Genomic DNA, 24,852 nt, shown 5'->3' with positions numbered 1-24,852 from the left:
AAAACTGTGTGCCCAACCGAGACTCTGTAAAGTTTTGAAGGTAGGAGACGAGATACTGGCAGAAGTAAAGCTGTGAGGACCGGCCGTGAGTCGTGCTTCGGTAGCTCAGATGGCAGAGCACTTGCCCGCGAAAGGCAAAAGTCCCGAGTTCAAGTCTCGGTTGGGCACACAGTTTTAATTTGCCAGGAAGTTTCATATCAGCGCACACTCTGCTGCAGAGTGAAAATCTCATTCTGGAAACATCCCCCAGGCTGTGGCTAAGCCATGTCTCCACAGTATCCTTTCTTTTAGGAGTGCTAGTTCTGCAAGGTTCGCAGGAGAGCTTCTGTAAAGTTTGGAAGGTGGGAGACGAGATACTGGCAGAAGTAAAGCTGTGAGGACCGGCTGTGAGTCGTGCTTCGGTAGCTCAGATGAATTAAATTTTAACTTCTAAAATTTACAGGTTTAATACTTACATCTGCTTTCATTAAATTTCATCATTCAGACATTTGCTAGTTTCTTGGCTATTACAACCAAGTATTGTCAAAAATTAAAGTGTAATAAATTTTCATTAAAATGGTCTACTGCACTTGTTGAGAAACTCATGGATGGAATAGGAGTTGGTCCCCAAAAATAAAAATTCCTTTAAATTATGTTTAAATTGTGCCTTGTCTGAAACTAAACTCTTAATGGTTGCTGGTAACTTATTGAAAATATGCGTTGCTGAATACTGGACTCCTTTGTGGGCAAGAGTAAGTGATTTTAAATCTTTATGTATATTGTTCTTATTCCTAGTATTGATGCTGTGTACTAAGCAATTAGTTGGAAAAAGAGATGTATTATTTACAACAAACTTCATTAAGGAATAAATATACTGAGAAGCTGTGGTTAATATGCCCAATTCTTTGAATAGGTTTCGACATGATGTTCTTGGATTTACACTACTCATTGCTCTTATTATACACTTCTGTACTCTAAAAGTTTTTTCTCTGTTTGTGGAGTTACCCCAAAATATGATACCATATGACAAATAGAGTGAAAATAAGCAAAATATGCCAGTTTTTTAATATTTATATCTCCTGTGTCTGACATCAATCGCATTGCAAACACAGACTTGTTTAGGCGCTTTAGCAGTTCGTTAGTATGTTGCTCCCAACTGAATTTATTATCAAGTTGTAATCCCAAGAATTTTACACTCTCAACTTCTCCTATTTCCATGTCATCATATTTTATACACACACCAGAAGGAAATCTCTTGGAAGTTCTGAACTACACATAGTGGGTCTTTTCAAAGTTTAATGACAGTGAATTGGTTATGAACCACTTATTAATGTCAGTAAAAATTTGATTAGCTGCCCTTTCTAAATTTATATTTGATTTACTATTTATTGCAATGTTTATATCATCTGCAAATAAGACAAACTTGGCATCTGGTAATGTAACAGATGACAGGTAATTAATATACACAAGAAACAGTAGTGGACCTAGTATGGAACCTTGGGGAACACCACATGTAATTTCTTCCCCGTCAGATGATGTCTGATTGCCTACTGCTGAAGTGTTATATAATGACACCCTTTGTTTTCTATTAGTAAGATATGACTGAAACCATTTTGCAGCACTACCAGTGATGCCATAATATTTTAATTTACTTAAAATAATGCTGTGATTCACACAGTTAAACGCCTTTGACAGGTCACAGAATATGCCAGTTGCTTCTAATTTGTTGTCCAATGAATTAAGGACATTTTTGCTGTAAGTGTAAATAGCTTTCTCAATATCAGAACCCTTTGCGGAGGATCTCAGATCATTGACTAACATAGTGCATTGATCAGATAAGCAGTAATTACAGATTGCAATAGTTATGATTAATAGGAAAAGCAAAGTCATTTGTGTGGTGCACAGAGGCGCTGCACAGTGTAAAGATTTTTGATCAACTTAGGCAAAGACTACAGTTAAGGTTTAGGAAATATAATAGCAGTTCAGTATGGTTTCCAAAAGGCATAATCAAGTAGTTGAGGAGTTCACAGATAGGATAAGTAATCTGAATGTACATACTTACAAACTAACACAGAATGACGAGGTGAACAAATTATTGCTACAGGAAGCGAGCAATGTGGATCTGATGCTTTTCTGAGAGGTTTGGCTTTTCTGAGTGGTTTGGCACCAGTGATATCTAGGAGGGTGTGCACTAGGGGTGCCTAAAGATATCCAGGCAGTGGTTAGATCAGCATTGGAATATGAGGAAGTTGATGTGTCAGCAGGTATAAGATACTGAAGAAACTTGTATGCTTTGAATGTAAAATGTAAGGCAGTGGCAAAACCGGCGACACAAGGTGTCAGCAGGGCATATGCAGAGGCAATGCTACAAGGCATGGAGGAGTAATAGGGATGGTGTGAATGGCTGATCATTTAATGGAAATAAGTAGAAAGCTTTGTACTCTGGAAATAGTAGTAAGGATGATATGAATCAATGGCAAGCATATAAGGGTAATGGGAGAGGTGGTCTGGGGAGTAAGAAGTGCCCATTCAACTCATGTGGGAACCCTGGAGCCACCAGACGGAGTTCCCAGTAAAGATAAATGCAGCAGAAATTAACATATAGGTGATATGTGCTATAGTGGGTGTGATAGATGGTAAGGAATACAACGTTTTGTTGCACACACGGGTGCACGTGTCAGTGGCCTCAAGAGAGTTAGACGGCAGGAGGGGTTGAAACCCACAACATTACAAGTTAATGCATGAAGTAGGGGTAGTGAGATACCAGGATAATTTTTGTACCAAGGAGGCTAAATTGCTGAAGGGAACATTGTTGGCTACATTGGAGATCCAGATGAAGAAGACTGCCATGCAGATGGTGTAGACTATAAGAGGGCAGAGGATGCTGCTAGGACTGCATTTAATGAGAAACTGAAGCATTTAAAGGGAACAGAAATGACATGGCTCAAAATCAAGTTACTAGAATGTAGAGACCTGTTTTTCTCCCACAAGAGCCATTGCCTGCTACACCAGCAGCACATGATTCTGACAGGGAATGAAGCACCAGTGTGTCAGAGCCCTTACAGAATACCATGATCACTACAACTTGTTTGGAGAAATTTATAAATAACACTTGGCTGACAGGATAACAGAAGAGTGCAGCAGCCCTTGAGGGGGGGGGGGGGGCAGGAATTGTAATTGTACCCAAGAAGTCTACTGATGGCTCAAAGAAGTATCAATTTTGTTGTGATTACTCCCATTTCAATGCCTACCCAATTCTGAACATCACAGAAATGGTATACAGTACACTCTAGGACAATGCCAGTGCTTCTCGACAGACTCGGAAGTGGATATCACCAATTAGAAGCTGCTCTGGAGGATAGACCAAAGCAGCATTTTCAGAACCTACCAATATAGAAGAATGCCTTTTCAATTAACAAATGCACCAGCAACATTCCAGCATTCATTTGACAGGGTGTTGAAGGAATTAAAACCACATTAGTGTCTGGCATATTTACATGAAATAATTGTCTTTTTGAGGGCAACTACTGACTGTAGTATTTGAGAGGTTCAACCAGCTCATTTGACACTAAGTACTGAGAAATGACACTTTACATTAAAAGAAATCAACTATTTATGTGATTAGTAAGGATGGTATAAGAACTGAGCCTAGATTAGTGCATGCAGTGCAAGATTTTCCAGTACTGGGAACAACCAGGGAGTTGCAATCTTTTCTGGGTCTTGCAAATTATTGTAGGAAGTCCATGAAGGGCTCTGCAGGTATAGCATGACCGCTTACACAGTTGTTGAAGAAGGGTGTTAAGTTTATATGGTCAAAGAAATGTCAGGATCATTTTTCGAGTTAAAAAAGTTGTTGACAATGAGTCCGGTGTTGCTATTTCCAGAGTTTCAGGTGGAATTCATATTGTCGTGTGATGTGTTGAACAGATGCTCTTGGGTGCATATTGAGCCAAGAGGTCAATTGTCAGGAATGCCCTATTGCCTTTGCATCAAGACAGTTGAACAGAGCAGAGAGGACTTATTGTACAACAGAGAGGAAATGCATAGCTTGGTGTACATAGTAACATACTTCCGGTGTTACCTGTACAGCAGGAATTCAGAACAGTGACAGACCATGCCTACTTTGAAGTACTTGCTAGGTTTGAAGGATTCATACAATAGACTAATGAGATGGGCATTAAACTCAGTTAATTTGACTACAAAGTAATCCATAAACCAGGGAAGCAGCACGGAAATGCAGACAGGTTACCCAGAAAAAATAGCATAGTACAAGCACTAGGTCAGGAACTTTGGGAATGACAAACAGCACAGAGCACCAACGATGAATATAGACAGTATAGCAAGCAACAGCAATTTAGCAAGCATGATGGATCATTGTGTAGAGAAACAAGCTTAGGAGCACAGGTTGTGGTGCCAGGAGAGTTGTAGCAGGAAGTGTGACACGAAATGTATGATCACATCTTGTCAGGCCATGGGGAATGCCAGGCACTGAATCAGAGTGTGGGAGAAAAGTACTGGTGTAGGAGAAGGGAGAATGGTGTCAATCAGTTTGTCAGAAATTGTGTGGAATGTGCACAGCATTCAAATTTGAATCAGAAGCAGCTACTATTTCATAGATTCCCAGAAGCAATGGAATTGTTTAGTTTCATTGAGGTGGACATGTTAGTACCATTCAGCTGAACACAAACAGGTGATCATTTTGCACTGACCATAAAAGACTACAATTTTCCTTACAAGTTGGTGCCAATGCCAGAGCAATAGGCAGTCACATTCGTGCTGGTTGAATAGGTGGATATTGACATCTGGGGTGCTGGAGAAAATAATTATGGACAAAGGGATGAACTTCATGTCAGACTGATGAAAATTTTGTTTCAGTCATTTAAAGTAAAAAAAAGTTGAGAACTAGTCCACTTCATCCACAAACTAACAGAATAACAGAACGAGTTCATCAGGTGATTGAATAGATGCTTAGTTATTAAGTGATTGCACACCAATTGTATTGGAGAAGTATCTGTCATACAGTGAGTGCATACAACTCCAAAATGCACACTAGCAGAACATTGTTGTCATTTGAGGTGATGTGTGGGAACGGTAACATAGCAACATGGCGTCACGTGTGGAAGTAATAATAAATCGTTCTCCAGAAATTGACTTAAAAGTATCAGTTAGCTGTTTATATTGTAGCGAAATTGTTCGTAAAGGTGTCAGACTTTGTTCTGTGAGACAAATTTGGTGTCATACGAAATGTATTGCAGAAGTAAATTTGGAAAACTCGGACTGTAATTGCGGCGTAGTGACTTGTAACGGACGCCGAGCCGCAACAGAAATGGTATATTCTGGTGTTGAAGATTGTGTAGCGAGTGCATTGCAGCGTGATCTTGAACTTAGCAAAAAATACGCATCAGTGCTTCTCAACATGCTTAAGTATATCTCAAGCAGTTCTCATTGTAACGGTATACTAACAGAAACTAGCCGTGACTTTGAAATACCTAAAAAGTTCCGCTCCAAATCTGGTGAAACAGTGTACAAAGTACCGTTGCAGAATCGTTTTGATGCCTTGTATCCAGGCACATACACGATAGGCCGCGAAACGTGTGAACTAAACAAACATTCACAAGAAAAGTGCATAAACACAATTTCTGAGTGCAATGAAACACAAGACTGTTACACAACTGTACAGACTGATGTAAACACAGTAGGCCTAGCGGAAGAAACGTGTGAAGTGAACAAATTCAAAATTGATAAATGCATTATCGGAAGAACGAAGACGAAAAAGTGTTATAAACGTACAAAAGTAACAGTTTACTCTGATAGCCATGGACGCAATCTTGCAGAAATATTGCGTGCTGAACACAATGTGATAGCGTGTGGATATGTTAAACCAGGGGCTCCTATACAGGAAGTAGCTAAAAACATTGAGCAAGACAGATTACAAAACAAAAATCGGCGCATTGTACTGATTGCGGGCGCAAACGATGTGTATAGGAATGAACTGGCAACTGCAGTCCGCAACCTAAAGAAAATTCTTCATGCTACCGAAAAGGACACAGTGATAGTAACAGGAATACCTCATAGGCATGATCTCATACCTAATTCTTGCGTAAATTTAGAAATTAAAAAAGCAAACAGGCAATTCCAGAAAATCTGTAAAGCCTACTCAAATGCCTATTTTCTCAGTGTGAATTTTCTTCAGAGGTGCAGCTACACAAATCATGGAATGCACCTAAACAGAAGAGGCAAAAGACTGCTCAGTGAAAAAATCAGTGAAACTTTAGACAAACTCAACATGCAAGACGACTTTTTAACTGAAACTGTTATGCCACTGGACTTTCATGCAGAAAGCAATGATGACCAAAACACACATTCAAAGGAGGTGACAGCAGAATTAGCCGCCATCCCAGGCTATCCCAATAGCAAAAACGATGAAAACTCAACACTAGTAGAAGTAAGAGTAACATCAACAAAAATAGATGCAGAAACACCAGCACAACTGCCACCAGTGTCACTAAAAGCAGCAACACCAGAAACAGCAGACACAGCACCGTCAGCAGCAGCACAATCAACAGAAGCAGTACAGACAACAGGAGCAGCAGCAGTTCCAACATCAGCAGTGGCAGAAAAGTACACAACCTCTCATGGAGCAACAAGCAGACGGAAGAGAGCGCCTCCCTCCCATCTGCAAGATTTTTTAGTCGCAAGCATGATGAAAAAGAAACCTCCAAGATAAGTAACATTAAATCTCTAACAGTGCTTCACCAAAACATTCAGAGTGTAAAAAGCAAAGTGCAACAGCTAGAAGTTGAGTTACAATCCCTAGACAGTCCAGTTATCTGCATCACAGAGCACTGGTGCAAAGTCAATGAAATTCAATACATAAATTTGCCCTCATTTGTACTAGCTTGTTCTTATTGCAGAAACTCAGTGAAAGGTGGGGGATCATGTATTTTTGTTAAGAGTGGTATTTCATTTAAAGTTAGGAATGATATTATCCTACTAAGTGTAGACAAGCATTTTGAAGTGTCAGCAGTAGAGATACCAGCTGTAGATATGCCCAAAAAACTAATTGTACTATGTGTATACCGTTCTCCCAGTGGTGATTTAGAAACATTCTTTTCAAAACTTATGCAAAGCCTAGAACAAGTGTCATCCCTGAAAAGTAACATACTCTTGTGTGGTGACTTAAACATTAACACAGCTAAGGCAGATGAAACCAGTAACACTTTTCTGAATATTCTGAATAGTTTTGGCATGTCCTCTTTAGTTAATTGTGCAACAAGAATAACCAAACACTTAACATCTACCATTGACCATGTAGCTACAGATATAGGTGGGGAAAACTGTGTCATAACTGTCAAAAATCTTGGACTGTCAGATCATTTATGCCAAATCATAAAAGTAAAAGCTTCTGTAGAAAAACCAGTAAACCTCCACATGTTTAAAAGAGTCTACTCAGACGCAGCAATACAAAAATTTTGCTTACAATTAAGACATGAAAGATGGGAAGAAGTGTATTCAGAAAATAATGTGAATCAGAAATTCTACAAATTCATGTCAGAGTTTAAGATAATATTCGAAGAAGCCTTCCCCAAAGCACTAAGTTCTACTGGAACATCCACCAAAAATAAGTGGATTACCACAGGAATTAGAAAATCTGCCCAAACTTTTAAATACCTAAACTCTATAAAAAACAACAACAGTGATCCAGATTTTCTTCATTACTACAGAAACTACAAAAAAATCTATAGGAAGGTGCTCAATGTTGCAAAAAAAAAGGCCAATGATAGACTAATAAATCTAGCTAAAAATAAAAGTAAAGCTACATGGACTATAGTGAAACAAGAGACAGGAACTGCAACACAAAGGCAAATAAACACCCAAATCAGGAACAAAGAAAACCTAACAAGTACCCCAAAAGAACTAGCAAACTTTGTTAATTCTTACTTTAGTAGTATAGCTACAAAGTTACAGGAAAATTTTTCAAAATCTCATAATCCACGAACACGGGAATATACATCAAATTCAATGGTATTGCTACCCACTACTGAGGAAGAAGTATGTAATGTGGTAAGGAAATTAAAGAGCAAAAATTCAGCAGGTTTAGATGAAATTCCAATGTCTGTGCTGAAAAAATGCATAAATAGTATCAAAGCCCCCCTAACCAATATCATAAATGAATCTTTCAAAGCCGGTTGTTTCCCTGATTATCTGAAACATGCAAAAATTTTACCTCTACACAAAAAAGATGATGTAGAAAACATTGAGAACTACAGGCCAATTGCCCTACTGTCATCATTTTCCAAAATAATAGAGTCCATAATGAAGAACAGACTTATGAGCTATCTAAACAAATACAACCTTCTTTCAAATGACCAATTTGGTTTCAGACCCGGCAGAGATACAGAAATGGCAATAGCACATTTCACTTATTTATTTATTTATTTATTTATTTTTTATTTATTTATTTCGTATTCCATTAATCCGTATTGTGATAAATCACAAGGATGTGGAATGAGTCATGATTACATACAACAGATATAATACACATATATAAAATGACAAAAATGTACCATAAGATTATGAATAAGTTTGTAGGTTAAAATCAAATCAAAGGTATAGCTCAAGTAATATAAAACAATACCTAAAAAGGAAATATAGTACATTTTCCAAATTAAACAAATAATACACATATATAAAATGACAAAAATGTACCATAAGATTATGAATAAGTTTGTAGGTTAAAATCAAATCAAAGGTATAGCTCAAATAATATAAAACAATACCTAAAAAGGAAATATAGTACATTTTCCAAATTAAACAGTTAATGTGATCTATAGCAAACAAATTTTTATCAGTATAAAAAATCATTGCTTTATCTGTAGATACTCATCAAGAGAATAGAAGGAATTTACCATTAGGTATTCTCTCAATTTACATTTAAACGTAGGTAAGACATTAATGTGATCTTTAATACCTGATGGAAGGGAGTTGAAAATTTTTGTGGCTGAATAATGAACACCTTTCTGAACAAGACTTAAATGTTTCAGATCCCTGTGTAGATCATTTTTAGACCTAGTATTATGATCATGACATTCACTATTAGTTTTAAACCACTAAAGTGGTTTTAGAAGCACTGGATGAAGGCAACTATGTATCTGGCATATTCCTTGACCTGTCAAAGGCCTTTGATACAGTTGACCACCAGAATCTATTACTTAAGTTAGAAGCACTAGGAGTAAGAGGGGTAATCAACAAATGGTTCCATTCATACCTAAAAAATAGAGTACAGTGGGTAGAGATCTCGCATGTCTCCAGTAGATCAAAGTTCATAGAAAAACACCTGTCAGATCCACAACATATTAATACTGGGGTCCCTCAGGGAAGTGTGCTGGGTCCGGTGTTGTTCTTGATTTATATAAATGACTTTCCACAATATATCCGACATGGAGAGAAGATATTGTTTGCCGATGACAGCAATATTATAATCACCAGTGAGACATCAGCACAAATGTTGGAAAATTGTAATGAATCACTGAAAGATGTCTACAAATGGTCTACAGAGAATAAAGTGACCTTAAATATTAAGAAAACAAATAGCATACGCTTTAGAATAAACAGAAAAAACAGTCCCCTAAAGTTAAAGCTACATAACACCTCTGTAGACGAAGTGCCCACCACAAAATTCCTAGGGTTGCATATTGACAGCCAGCTTAGGTGGAGTGAACATGTTAAAAAACTCACAAAGAAGATATCTACAACGTGTTACGCACTTAGAGTTCTCTCCTCAGTATGCAGCGATGAATGTCTAAGAACTGTATATTTTAGCTATGTACATTCAGTCATAAGCTATGGGATAATTTTCTGGGGAAATAATGTACTCAACTTACAAACAGTTTTTAAAGTGCAGAAGAGAGCAGTGAGAATTATAACTAACAGCAGTAAGTGGGCTCACTGCAGAGAACTATTCAAAATACTTGGTATTCTAACTGTTCCCTGTTTATTTATGTTCCACACTATAGTATATATAAAGAAAAATATAGTGAATTATAGTACAAACAGCATTTTACACAGCTATAGCACAAGAACAAACCACTGCCTTCATCTAGATAGGAGAAATAAGCATAAGACCCAAAAAAGTTTCTTGTATCAGGGTGTAAAATTGTATAACAAGCTGCCACAGGAAATCAAAGAAATTAACAGCATGTACTGTTTCAGAAAAACTCTTAAACTGTATTTTCAGGAACACTGTTTTTACACAGTAAGTGAATATTTAAATGTTTGAATGTAATTTAAGTGACATAATGACATTGTATTGTATATTCTGTAAATGTATAACAAGCTGCACAGGACATCAAAGAAATTAACAACATGCACTGTTACAGAAAAACCCTTAAACTATATTTTCAGGAACACTGTTTCTAAACAATAAGTGAATATTTAATTGTTTGAATGTAATTTAAGTGATAAATGTCATTGTATTTGTATACTCTGTAAATGCATATAAAAGTGTCAATGTATCTGCAAAAATCACTGTATCCAAACTGACAACATCCATACATTGCAAAATGTCTACGGATGGCTAATCAAATAAATAAATAAATAAATAAATAAATAAAGACATGATTAGCCAGAAAGAAGGCAATAAGGGAGAATTGGTCTGAAAATCTGCAAGAATGGTGAGGAAAGTGTGGAGAAAGATGCAGCATTGGAGAAGTAGGAAGAGGCAGTACTGCGAGTGAGAACATTACCTCAGTAGAAAGTGAGCCAATGAGACATGTTATCAAGCCTACAAACTCTGAAAGGCAAAAACAAAGAAGTTTGTAATGTGGTACCAGGGCCCATACCATGTCACTGGAGCCACATCACTACTAAATGTAAAGCTGCAGCTGTCAACAATCACGCGTGTTGGGCACATGACCATTCTAGGATCTGCCAGAAGCCATTCCACAAGAGGTATTAATGAAAATGAGGAAAGAGGCAAAGAAGAAGGAGTGGAAATATGAGCAGCAGGAGGAGGTGGTACAGATACTAAGAGATCAAGGAAATAATTAATGGTTATTGTGTTTTGTGTTTGTAGGTTATTCTCCATTTGTGTTTTAGATATGGTTGTGTTTTAGATAAGGCTGTGTGATTGTTTTATCATTAGTATTTAAAGATTTGGTGCCACCAGGCTTATGAGAGGAGGGGAGGTGATACTGATGCCTGTGCCCTCAGGTCATCAGTAGGAAAAGGGTCAGAAAAGAACAATGCTAATTTTGAAAATGCTGTACCTCTTCACTGGGGGTGGAGTTAGGGCACTGCTAGATCATCACCTGGACAGAAGAAGAGCCAAAGAAACTGGTAAACCTGCCTAATTTCGTGTAGGGCCCTTGTGAGCACACAGAAATGCCACAACTTGACGTGATATGGATTTGACTAATGTCTGAAGTAGTGCTGGAGGGAACTGACACCATGAATCCTTCAGGGCTGTCCATAAATCCATAAGAGTATGAGGGGGTAGAGATCTCTTCTGAGCAGCATGTTGCAAGGCATCTCAGATATGCTCAATAATGTCCATGTCTGGGGAGACTGGTGGCCAGTGGAAGTGTTTAAACTCTGAAGAGTGTTCCTGGAGCCACTCTGTAGAAATTCTCGATGTGTGGGGTGTTGCATTGTCCTGCTGGAATTCCCCAAGTCCAATGGAATGCACAATGGACATGAATGGATGCAGGTGATCAGACATGATGCTTACGTATGTGTCACCAGTCAGAGTCATATCTAGTTGTATCAGGAACCCCATATCACTCTGACTGCACATGCCCTACACCATTACAGAGCCTCCACTAGCTTGAACTGTCCCCTGCTGACATTCAGGGTCCTTGGTTTCATGAGGTTGTCTCCATACCCGTACATGTCCATCCACTCGATACAATTATAAATGAGACTTATCTGACCAGGCAACACGATTCCAGTCATAAACAGTCCAATGTTGGTGTTGATGGGCCTTGATGGAGCATAAAACTTTCTGTCGTGCAGTCATGAAGGGTACACGAGTGTGCCTTTGGCTTCTAAAGCCCATATTGATGATGTTTCATTGAGTGGTTTGCACGCTGATACTTGTTGATGGCCCAGCATTGAAATCTGCAGCAGTTTTCGGAAGGGTTGCACTTCTGTCATGTTGAACAATTCTCTTCAGTCATCATTAGTCCCATTCTTGCAGGATCTTTTTCTGGCTGCAATGATGTCAGAGATTTTATGTTTCACCAATTTCCTGATATTCACGGTACACTCATGAAATGGTTATACAGGAAAATCCTCACTTCCTCGCTACCTCAGAGATGCTGTCTCCCATCGCTCTTGCGCCGACTATAACACCACGTTCAAACTCACATAAATCTTGATAACTCGCCATTGTAGCAGCAGTAACCTTTCTAACAACAGTGCCAGACACTTGTTGTCTTATATAGGTATTGCCGACCACAGCACCATATTCTCCCTGTTTACACATCTCTGTATTTGAATATGCATGCCTATACCAATTTCTTTGGTGCTTCAGTATATTTTTGAAACAAACAAATGTAGTGTTATCCAGTTACAGATGGTCATTAAGTTTAATTTTTAATGTGTGGGTGCTGCAGAACAACATTAGGATACTGGAGAAGGTGTTTTTCAGAGTTAAAAAAAAGGAACATCCTCACCAAAAAGAGATGATTGAACCAGAAACATATTTTCAGAGAGTGGCTTTACATTGGATATACCATGACATAGTGGTGATCATTAGTTGCTATGAGCAAAGGAAGCTCATGGGGGGAACGACATTAGTAGACTGTTAATTGACTTGACTATGTGTGATATTATGGAACCCATGTTTCATTTACCAGCTGCTATGATGGGAGTTACTCTGCTGAAAGTTACACAGCCACAGCTGTATTGGCCAGACAAACCTCTAGAAATGTTAATAAAGCTTTCATCCAATGGTTATATATACACTCCTGGAAATGGAAAAAAGAACACATTGACACCGGTGTGTCAGACCCACCATACTTGCTCCGGACACTGCGAGAGGGCTGTACAAGCAATGATCACACGCACGGCACAGCGGACACACCAGGAACCGCGGTGTTGGCCGTCGAATGGCGCTAGCTGCGCAGCATTTGTGCACCGCCGCCGTCAGTGTCAGCCAGTTTGCCGTGGCATACGGAGCTCCATCGCAGTCTTTAACACTGGTAGCATGCCGCGACAGCGTGGACGTGAACCGTATGTGCAGTTGACGGACTTTGAGCGAGGGCGTATAGTGGGCATGCGGGAGGCCGGGTGGACGTACCGCCGAATTGCTCAACACGTGGGGCGTGAGGTCTCCACAGTACATCGATGTTGTCGCCAGTGGTCGGCGGAAGGTGCACGTGCCCCTCGACCTGGGACCGGACCGCAGCGACACACGGATGCACGCCAAGACCGTAGGATCCTACGCAGTGCCATAGGGGACCGCACCGCCACTTCCCAGCAAATTAGGGACACTGTTGCTCCTGGGGTATCGGCGAGGACCATTCGCAACCGTCTCCATGAAGCTGGGCTACGGTCCCGCACACCGTTAGGCCGTCTTCCGCTCACGCCCCAACATCGTGCAGCCCGCCTCCAGTGGTGTCGCGACAGGCATGAGTGGAGGGATGAATGGAGACGTGTCGTCTTCAGCGATGAGAGTCGCTTCTGCCTTGGTGCCAATGATGGTCGTATGCGTGTTTGGCGCCGTGCAGGTGAGCGCCACAATCGGGACTGCATACGACCGAGGCACACAGGGCCAACACCCGGCATCATGGTGTGGGGAGCGATCTCCTACACTGGCCGTACACCACTGGTGATCGTCGAGGGGACACTGAATAGTGCACGGTACATCCAAACCGTCATCGAACCCATCGTTCTACCATTCCTAGACCGGCAAGGGAACTTGCTGTTCCAACAGGACAATGCACGTCCGCATGTATCCCGTGCCACCCAACGTGCTCTAGAAGGTGTAAGTCAACTACCCTGGCCACCAAGATCTCCGGATCTGTCCCCCATTGAGCATGTTTGGGACTGGATGAAGCGTCGTCTCACGCGGTCTGCACGTTCAGCACGAACGCTGGTCCAACTGAGGCGCCAGGTGGAAATGGCATGGCAAGCCGTTCCACAGGACTACATCCAGCATCTCTACGATCGTCTCCATGGGAGAATAGCAGCCTGCATTGCTGCGAAAGGTGGATATACACTGTACTAGTGCCGACATTGTGCATGCTCTGTTGCCTGTGTCTATGTGCCTGTGGTTCTGTCAGTGTGATCATGTGATGTATCTGACCCCAGGAATGTGTCAATAAAGTTTCCCCTTCCTGGGACAATGAATTCACGGTGTTCTTATTTCAATTTCCAGGAGTGTAGCTGATGAATATTTGGAAAATTGTAGCTGAGGCATGCTTGACCCAATTCAGGTTTGGTAACTAAAGTGTAATGGATGATGGGGTCGTCGGGTGGCCCACGAGGCACCCAGGCCTGTGATCTGCCTACCTGGCTGTAGGTGGCTGACAGCGGCACCGGTGCGCACTACCACGCCGCTGGCTTCGTGGCCCAGGACCATGGGCCCTGACAGTGTGTAGCTGCCAATGCGGCCGTGCTTCAGGAAGTGCACGTCCGAGCCGCAGATGCCCACGCAGTGTACTCGCACCAGCACCTCTGCAAGTATGAGAAAAAAACTGATAATAGGACTGTTCTGAACACTTTGAGATTTGTGCATTCCTGCTTTTATAAAAACTGTCTATCACAGCTTCACAAACAGACTTCACCTAATTGCTATGGATACACGTAACTTAAATTCCATAACAAAGAGGAAGAATCCAAAAGCATTTGATTACAAGATTAGAGGTGAACACCTTGACAACCCCTACTAACTGATGAAAAGGGAAGAAGTTTATCACTTATTGCATTTTCTCTGTTCATGCAGTAAAACTGCCACATCATGAAGGACGTTTTAATTTATTACTTCTTTGCTACTAACTGTATTCATGACACTTTCTTCAGACAGCATTCACACACACCACTGAATGTACCTAAAAATAGCATCATTGTACGACACATAGTTCAAGACATATGATGTCATAAACTCTGAGATGCATGGACAACTGTCACTTCATGTGTGATGTTTAAATTTATTACTTCTTTGCTACCAATTCTGTTTGCAACTTATTTCACAGACTGTCCACATTTGCCATGGAATGTACCCACAAAATTAAATCATTGTGCACCACATTGTTCAGGAGATATGACATTACAAACATTGAGTTGCATGGAAACAAAACTGCTGCTCAAAATTCGCTATAGATGCAGGTGAAATATGTGTACAAATATGTGTGGAATATATTAAGTATGTGTGAAATACATGTGACATGTCCATAAGTGGAAAATTAAACTTCATGTCTGTATGTGAGAAACTAAACTTGGTACACATATTACTTTGAATCTGAAAGAAATATTGTGGTTTTAACAACCACTATTGGAATGGGAATTATGACATGAAGAGAGATAAGGGGAAGAAGAGATGCACAGGAATAGAGAGGGAACGAGGATGTGGACATCGATATGAGGGAAGAGGGGATGGACAGAGAGAGGGGGAGGGCAAAATGGACAGAGAAAGGTAAGAGGAGGAAACAAACAGAGAGAGGGACAGGGAAAGATAGACAGAGGAAGGAAAGAGGAGATGGACAGAGAGAGAGAGGGAGGAGCACATAAAGAGAGTGAGGAAAAAATAGACAAGGCATGAGGAAATAGACTCTGCAGGGGAAGGAGGAGATAGACAATGCAGGAAAGAGCAGATGGACAGAGGGGGAGGAACAAATGGACAAAGAGAGTGAGGAGTAGTAGATGGACAGAGAGAGAGAGAGAGAGAGAGAGACAGTAGGAGTTAGAAAAGAGAGTGGTAGAAGATGGAGGTGGAGAGGGAGAGCTAGGAGAAGAGATGGAGTTAGAGGAAGGAAGATGGAGGAGATGGACAGGGAGAGGAGGAGTGGAGAGATGGACTAATTGAACTGGAATAAATACATACCTGGCCAACACCAGGCACTCAGTTAACAGTAGTAGTAGTAGTAGTAGTAGTACTAATACTAATAATACAGTTGTTCTGGATTGTAGAATTCATCATTTACAACAATTAGTTTCCTTTTTGCCAGCAACAGTATTTCAAAGAAACTAAATTCTACGAGCTGCTATTGAGGAACTGCTCACTGATTTATCCAATTATGTATTCATTGAGTGCTATCAGCTCTATCATTGATCAGTTTTTTTTATTAAAGTCAAAGTGCGTCATATGGCAGTGCTGTCCATTTTACAGTCAACAGTAGTACATGTAGTTGTTTGGCAACTGAACTTTAAAATTTTCCACATCATTAGTTAAGTCATATTGGCAAGATCAATATAAAGCCAAATAATTGCTCTGCTCGCAGTTAACATGAGCAATAACTAAATATATTGTAATTAATGTGAGCAAAGTTTAAACAGAAGATAGTGACAGATTGCCATTGCTCTAAAATTTCTGAATGCTTATCCTTATACATCTATACTATGCAGACCAGTGTGAAGTGCATGGCAGATGGTACATCCCGTTGTACCAGTTATTGGGGTTTCTTCCTGTTCTGTTCACATATTGAGTGTGGAAGAATGATTGTTTAAACACCTCTGTGTGTACTGTAATTAATGTAATCTTGCCTTCACAATCCTGTGTGACCAATAAGTAGGGGATTTTAGTTTATTCACAGAATTATCATTTGAAAATGGTTTTTGAAACTTTGTAAGTAGGCTTTGTGGGATAATTTACATCTATCTTCAAGAGTCTGCAAGTTCAGTTTCTTCAGCATTTCTGTGCCCCCCCCACAGGTCAATCGAGCCAGTGACCACTCATTCTACCCTTCTGTGTATCCAGTCAGTACCCCTTGTTACTCATATGTGATGTTTGCAATATTCCAGAATGGGTTGAATGAGTGATTTGTAAGCAGTCTCCTTTGTAAACTGATTGCATGTTTTCTACTGATAAACCAAAATCTGCTACCTTTTTTTACCTGTGATCATTCCATTTCATATCCCAACAAAGTGTTACACCTGATATTTGTATGTGTTGGGAGATTCCAGTTGTGGTTCATTGATATTATAGTCATAGCATACTATGTTTTTTTCATTTTGTGAAGTGTGTAATTTTACATTTCTGAATATTGAAGCAAGTTGCCAATATTTACGCCACTTTGAAATCTTATGAAGATTGGACTGAATATTTATGAAGCTTGTTTTAGACAGTACTTCACTATAGATAACTGCATCATCTGCAAAAGGTCTGAGATTACTATTAATGTTGTCCATATAGTCATTAACATACAACATAAACTACAAGGGCCCCAAAATGCTTCACTGGGTACACCGTGTTAGCTCTACAGCTGATGATGACTCTCCATCCAGTGTAACTTGCTGCATCCTCCATACCAAAAAATCCTCAATCCAGTCACTAATTTCCTATGTTACCCCACATGAACATACTTTTCACAATAAGAATAGATTTGGTACTGAGTCAAATGCTTTTTGGAAATCAATAAACATTGCATCTGCCTGGTGGTTCATGGTGTGGGTTCCTGTAGTCATGTCCTAGTTCATGAACCATGGGCAACGTATGAGTGGCCAAGTAAGTGGTCCCGACAGTCGGGATACCAGTTACTTTGGAATAAGGCTGGGCATCTCGGACATATTCTGAGTCGTGGTCACCTTTGTGCTCATATGGCAAAGACTACCAAATCCACCGGTTAGTCCCTCAGCTGTTAGGGGTAAAACCCAATGGGACTCGGGGCAAGTAAGGCTAGCAACCTGCCTTCCCTTGTACTTTAAATATGATGCTGGCAACAATCAGAGCAAAATGCCTCGGACCTTTGGAGGTGACGGAGTCCCACCTCTAACTGACAAACCAGGGACTCCTAAGATACGACTTGGCAAACAAATGGTAATGAGACGGGGAGCTATTAATATCAATGGGGGCTACTCTGGGAAGAAGGTAGAGCTGGCAGAGGCTGCAAGTAAGATGAGGCTGGACGTTTTAGCTGTTAGTGACATTCGGGTAAGGGGTGAGAAAGAAGAGGAAGTGGGAGAATACAAGGTCTACCTGTCAGGAGTCAAAGCAGGAATAGCACAATGGGGTGTAGGGCTTTACATCAGGAAAGAAATGGAACCCAGCATAGTTGCAGTAAGGTATGTAAACGAACAACTGATGTGGATAGATTTGACAGTGTCTAGCAAGAAAATTAGGATTGTGTCAGTATATTCGCATTGTGAAGGGACAGATCAAGGTAAGATGGATAGATTTTATGAGGCACTCAGTGATGTAGTTGTTAGAGTAAAGGACAAGGACAGTGTTCTGATCATGGGTGATTTTAACGCCAGGATTGGAAATCGAACAGAAGGGTATGAAAAGGTTATGGGTAAATTTGGAGAGGATATGGAGGCCAACAGGAACGGGAAACAACTCTTGGATTTCTGTGCCAGTAGGGGCTTAGTAATCACAAACTCCTTTTTTAAACATAAGAACATTCACCGGTATACTTGGGAAGGCAGGGGAACCAGATCTGTCATTGACTATATAATAACAGATCAGGAATTCAGGAAGGCTGTGAGGGACACACGTGTATTCAGGGGATTCTTTGATGACACTGATCATTATTTAATCTGCAGTGAAATTGGGATTGTGAGGCCGAAAGTGCAGGAGGTCAGGTCCATATGTAGGAGGATAAGAGTGGAGAAACTTCAGGATAAGGAAATCAGGCTCAAGTACATAACAGCGATCTCAGAAAGGTACCAGTTAGTTGAATGTAGTCAGTTACAGTCATTGGAAAAGGAATGGACAAGGTACAGGGACACAGTACTAGAAGTGGCTAAAGAATGTCTTGGAACAGTAGTGTGTAAAAGTAGGATGAAGCAAACAGCTTGGTGGAATGATACAGTCAAGGCAGCCTGTAAAAGGAAAAAGAAGGCGTATCAAAAATGGCTACATACCAGAACCCAGGTAGACAGAGAAAGTTATGTTGAAGAAAGAAACAAAGCCAAACAGATAACTGCAGCATCCAAGAAGAAATCGTGAGAAGACTGTGGAAACAGGTTGGAGACTATGGGTCAAGCTGCTGGAAAACCATTCTGGAGTGTAATTAGCAGTCTTCGAAAGGGAGGTAAGAAGGAAATGACAAGTATTTTGGACAGGTCACGAAAACTGCTGGTGAATCCTGTGGATGCCTTTGGCAGATGGAGGGAATATTTTGAAGAGTTGCTCAATGTAGGTGAAAATGCGATCAGTAATGTTTCAGATTTCGAGGTAGAATGGGATAGGAATGATGAGGAAATAGGATCACATTTGAGGAAGTGGAAAAAATGGTCAATAGATTGCAGTGCAATAAAGCGGCTGGGGTGGATGAAATTAAGTCAGAACTCATCAAATACAGTGGAATGTCAGGTCTTAAATGGCTACACAGGATAATTGAAATGGCCTGGGAGTCGGGACAGGTTCCATCAGACTGGACAAAAGCAGTAATCACATCAATCTTTAAACATGGAAACAGAAAAGATTGTAACAACTACAGAGGTATCTCTTTAACCAGTGTTGTGGGTAAAATCTTCTCAGGTATTGTTGAAAGGAAAGTGCGAGTATTAGTTGAGGACCAATTGGATGAAAATCAGTGTGGGTTTAGGCCTCTTAGAGGTTGTCAGGACCAGATCTTTAGCTTACGGCAAATAATGGAGAAGTGTTATGAGTGGAACAGGGAATTGTATCTATGCTTTATAGATCTAGAAAAGGTATATGACCGGGTTCCTAGGAGGAAGTTATTGTCTGTTCTACAAGATTATGGAATAGGAGGCAAACTTTTGCAAGCAATTAAAGGTCTTTACATGGATAGTCAGGCAGCAGTTAGAGTTGACGGTAAATTGAGTTCATGGTTCAGAGTAGTTTCAGGGGGAAGACAAGGCTGCAACCTGTCTCCACTGTTGTTCATATTATTTATGGATCATATGTTGAAAACAATAGACTGGCTGGGTGAGATTAAGATATGTGAACACAAAATAAACAGTCTTGCATATGTGGATGACTTAGTTGTGATGGCATATTCGATTGAAAGTTTGCAAAATAATATTTCAGAGCTAGATCAGAAATGTAAGGACTATGGTATGAAGATTAGGATCTCCAAAACGAAAGTAATGTCAGTGGGAAAGAAATATAAACGGATTGAGTGCCAAATAGGAGGAACAAAGTTAGAACAGGTGGATGGTTTCAAGTACTTAGGATGCATATTCTCACAGGATGGCAACATAGTGAAAGAACTGGAAGCAAGGTGTAGGAAAGCTAATGCAGTGAGCGCTCAGCTACGATCTACTCTCTTCTGCAAGAAGGAAGTCAGTACCAAGACTAAGTTATCTGTGCACCGTTCAATCTTTCGACCAACTTTGTTGTATGGGAGCGAAAGCTGGGTGGATTCAGGTTACCTTATCAACAAGGTTGAGGTTACAGATATGAAAGTAGCTAGGATGATTGCAGGTACTAGTAGATGGGAACAATGGCAGGAGGGTGTCCACAATGAGGAAATCAAAGAAAAACTGGGAATGAACTCTATAGATGTAGCAGTCAGGGCGAACAGGCTTAGATGGTGGGGTCATGTTACACGCATGGGAGAAGCAAGGTTACCCAAGAGACTCATGGATTCAGCAGTAGAGGGTAGGAGGAGTCGGGGCAGACCGAGGAGAAGGTACCTGGATTCGGTTAAGAATGATTTTGAAGTAATAGGTTTAACATCAGAAGAGGCACCAATGATAGCACTGAATAGGGGATCATGGAGGAACTGTATAAGGGGGGCTATGCTCCAGACTGAACGCTGAAAGGCATAATCAGTCTTAAATGATGATGATGATGATGATGATGATTGCATCTGCCTGATGGCCTTGATCCAAAGTTATCAGTATATCTTGTGAGAAAAGTGTGAGTTTGGTTTCATATGATCGATGTTTACAGAATCCTTGTTGGCAGACATGGAAAAGGTCATTCTATTTGAGATACCTTATTATATTTGAGCACAGAATGTGTTCTACGATTCTACAAGAAATCAGTGTCAAAGATACTGGATGGTAGTTTTGTGTATCCCGTCTACTACTACCCTTCTTGTAAATGGGTGTGAGCTGTGCTTTCTTCCAACTACTGGGCATGGTCTTTTTGGTTGAGGCATCTACAATAGATTGTAATTGGAAGAGGGACTAACCAAGTTCAGCTCATGTCTCATTCATGAGTGACTGGATACTAACTTTGGGTCCACTAACAGTGTTTACATATGACCAAAATTTCTTTCTTGTTTGTGAAACATCATTTGAAAATATACTGCGATGGTAGTCACTGAAGGCTTACAGCATTTGTCTCTTGAGAGCCAAATGTGTTTCATCCAGCATCTCTCTGTCCATAACCCTATGCTATGAAATACAAAGCTACGAAAATTCTGCAAAACACATCCCACTGTTGGGATGATGTATACAAGCGGCTACTGAAATCAGACAACATGAGAACCTCATCAACAAGGACAATGGATTTCAACTTAGCCAAGAGTTGGCTCCCATACTGAAAATTCTCCAAACACAGTGGGAACAGAGCACTGAGCATGGCAAGGGCAGAATGCAGATTGAGGACTGCCCCTTGATTTCCAACCATAAGCTATCCCACCACTGCACACATCAGGTGGTCCATACATGGGGTCAGTGGCAGGGGAGATGACCAGTATATAAACCACACCCACTGGTTCAAAAACAAAAAAACACCATTGCTTTCTTCGCAGCCACAAATCCATTTGTTTTTTGGTAAATTTCGAAACTGAACTTACAGCATCGATTTTTTACACACGGACCATGTTACTATTTGGCAAACTGTTCTGGATAAGCTAAAGTTTCACTGAGCAGTCAACGAGGATAAAGAGAGGTTATAAATGTGTCATCGCACTATGTTTATATGATTTGAGATTATGATTCTTCCACTCTTGAATATATGTGTAACCTAACATCACAGCTGATTTTGCGTATTAAACAGCAGAATCCATAATTACTGACGTAAAACTAAATTTTCATAGAGAAGTGCATAGGTATGCTATATCAAAGTGAAATTTTCTTCATTCCATTGCCTGTACAAATGAACACAAAAACATAAGGTTTATGTAGACTTGAAATATTGGTAACTGAGGAATCATTTACTCACCTTGGCACAAGTCAGCCAGTTTGTTAAAGAATAGTTATGCCATATTAGTATATCTTTGATGTGCAGCATTTTCTTCTGCTCCTTTTCTGTTTTGATGATTTCAGTGCATTGAGGAATAATAATTATTAGCAAAAATGTGGACAAAATGGGTACCAAGTTCTCCATCTTGGTAACAAATGAAATATTTTGTAAAATTTTAATGACTGCATATGCAAAAACACAAGTGATACCAGAACAATTCATTTAAGCACATATTTGCATGTACAGTACCATGAAGTATATTAAATATTTCCTTTTGAGATGTTTCATTGAATGATAGATGATATTGTGGCTCCAGTCATCATGGACACTTGAAATCATCAATCATGGGCTTATGCAAAGAGAGGAAAAGAAAAGTTATTTTATAATGCTGTAAGACATAGTGTTTAACAATCTCAAGACAAGTTTTTTGCCAAACATGTCTAGAGCAAAACATGACATCAGGTTTATGTGAGAGAGCATTACAGTATTTTCTTTTACAATTACAGTTGTATAATGAGGACAAGCAAAACCCTACACTGCAAACTTAACTAGTAGTGGTACTTTCAAAATAACAATATGTCCATACTAAACGTTGAACATGGTATGACATCCCTTATGGTCTAGGACAACACCAATAATGCTTATGTCATCTGATAGAGGTTCATTGTTGCATCTGAAGCAATGTTTAAATGGCATAATCTTCAGCCACTAAAAACTGTGTGCCATCAATTTCTGACTTTCAGTATAGTATGTGACCTACGATTAGCAAGCTTTCCATTTAAACTGACAAAACAACTATACATTAAATGATTTTTTGATTGGAGATACATGGAATCAACCAAACATAACAGCAAAGTGTTGGTAGCCTATAACTGCATGAAGTCTTTTAGCCGCACACACTTTCTGACACATATGAATCTTCATCAGATTTGAGTCCAAGGGAATTTTTGTCCTTCATATGAATCGGCTGTCAGGTGCTCCCTCATTTCTAGTAGAAAATACAGTGACTTCAAGTATTAGAAAGCAAATATCATGTTTGTGTCACCTCTATCTGCACTTGCCGTCTACACATCATTATTATTCTACAGGGTGTTTCAAAAATGACCGGTATATTTGAAACGGCAATAAAAACTAAATGAGCAGCGATAGAAATACACCGTTTGTTGCAATATGCTTGGGACAACAGTACATTTTCAGGCAGACAAACTTTCGAAATTACAGTAGTTACAATTTTCAACAACAGATGGCGCTGTGGTCTGGGAAACTCTATCGTACGATATTTTCCACATATCCACCATGCGTAGCAATAATATGGTGTAGTCTCTGAATGAAATTACCCGAAACCTTTGACAACGTGTCTGGCGGAATGGCTTCACATGCAGATGAGATGTACTGCTTCAGCTGTTCAATTGTTTCTGGATTCTGGCGGTACACCTGGTCTTTCAAGTGTCCCCACAGAAATAAGTCACAGGGCTTCATGTCTGGCGAATAGGGAGGCCAATCCACGCCGCCTCCTGTATGTTTCGGATAGCCCAAAGCAATCACACGATCATCGAAATATTCATTCAGGAAATTAAAGACGTCTGCCATGCGATGTGGCCGGGCACCATCTTGCATAAGCCACGAGGTGTTCGCAGTGTCGTCTAAGGCAGTTAGTACCGCCACAAATTCACGAAGAATGTCCAGATAGCGTGATGCAGTAATCGTTTCGGATCTGAAAAATGGGCCAATGATTCCTTTGGAAGAAATGGCGGCCCAGACCAGTACTTTTTGAGGATGCAGGGACGATGGGACTGTAACATGGGGCTTTTCGGTTCCCCATATGCGCCAGTTCTGTTTATTGACGAAGCCGTCCAGGTAAAAATAAGCTTCGTCAGTAAACCAAATGCTGCCCACATGCATATCGCCGTCATCAATCCTGTGCACTATATCGTTAGCGAATGTCTCTCGTGCAGCAATGGTAGCGGCGCTGAGGGGTTGCCGCGTTTGAATTTTGTATGGATAGAGGTGTAAACTCTGGCGCATGAGACGATACGTGGACGTTGGCGTCAGTTGGACCGCAGCTGCAACACAGCGAACGGAAACCCGAGGCCGCTGTTGGATCACCTGCTGCACTAGCTGCGCGTTGCCATCTGTGGTTGCCGTACGCGGTCGCCCTACCTTTCCAGCATGTTCATCCGTCACGTTCCCAGTCCGTTGAAATTTTTCAAACAGATCCTTTATTGTATCGCTTTTCGGTCCTTTGGTTACATTAAACCTCCGTTGAAAACTTCGTCTTGTTGCAACAACACTGTGTTCTAGGCGGTGGAATTCCAACACCAGAAAAATCTTCTGTTCTAAGGAATAAACCATGTTGTCTACAGCACACTTGTACGTTGTGAACAGCACACGCTTACAGCAGAAAGACGACGTACAGAATGGCGCACCCACAGACTGCGTTGTCTTCTATATCTTTCACATCACTTGCAGCGCCATCTGTTGTTGAAAATTTTAACTACTGTAATTTCGAAAGTTTGTCCGCCTGAAAATGTACTGTTGTCCCAAGCATATTGCAACAAACGGTGTATTTCTATCGCTGCTCGCTTAGTTTTTATTGGCGTTTCAAATAT

General features: G+C 40.4%; 1 protein-coding gene across 1 annotated transcript in view; it reads right to left on the bottom strand.

The window, feature by feature from the left end:
- The window catches only part of LOC126187969 (sorbitol dehydrogenase-like), a 123,971-nt gene that overhangs the window by 77,575 nt on the left and 21,544 nt on the right, over positions 1-24,852 (bottom strand). The window contains exon 3 of the mRNA XM_049929355.1: positions 14,494-14,658. Within this exon, the coding sequence (XP_049785312.1) occupies positions 14,494-14,658 (165 nt within the window). The remainder of the gene's footprint in view (positions 1-14,493; positions 14,659-24,852) is intronic.

The sequence above is a fragment of the Schistocerca cancellata genome, chromosome 5 (genome assembly GCF_023864275.1).
Source record: "Schistocerca cancellata isolate TAMUIC-IGC-003103 chromosome 5, iqSchCanc2.1, whole genome shotgun sequence".
NCBI classification, from domain to species: domain Eukaryota; kingdom Metazoa; phylum Arthropoda; class Insecta; order Orthoptera; family Acrididae; genus Schistocerca; species Schistocerca cancellata.
This window is presented reverse-complemented; position numbering and strand designations above follow the sequence as displayed.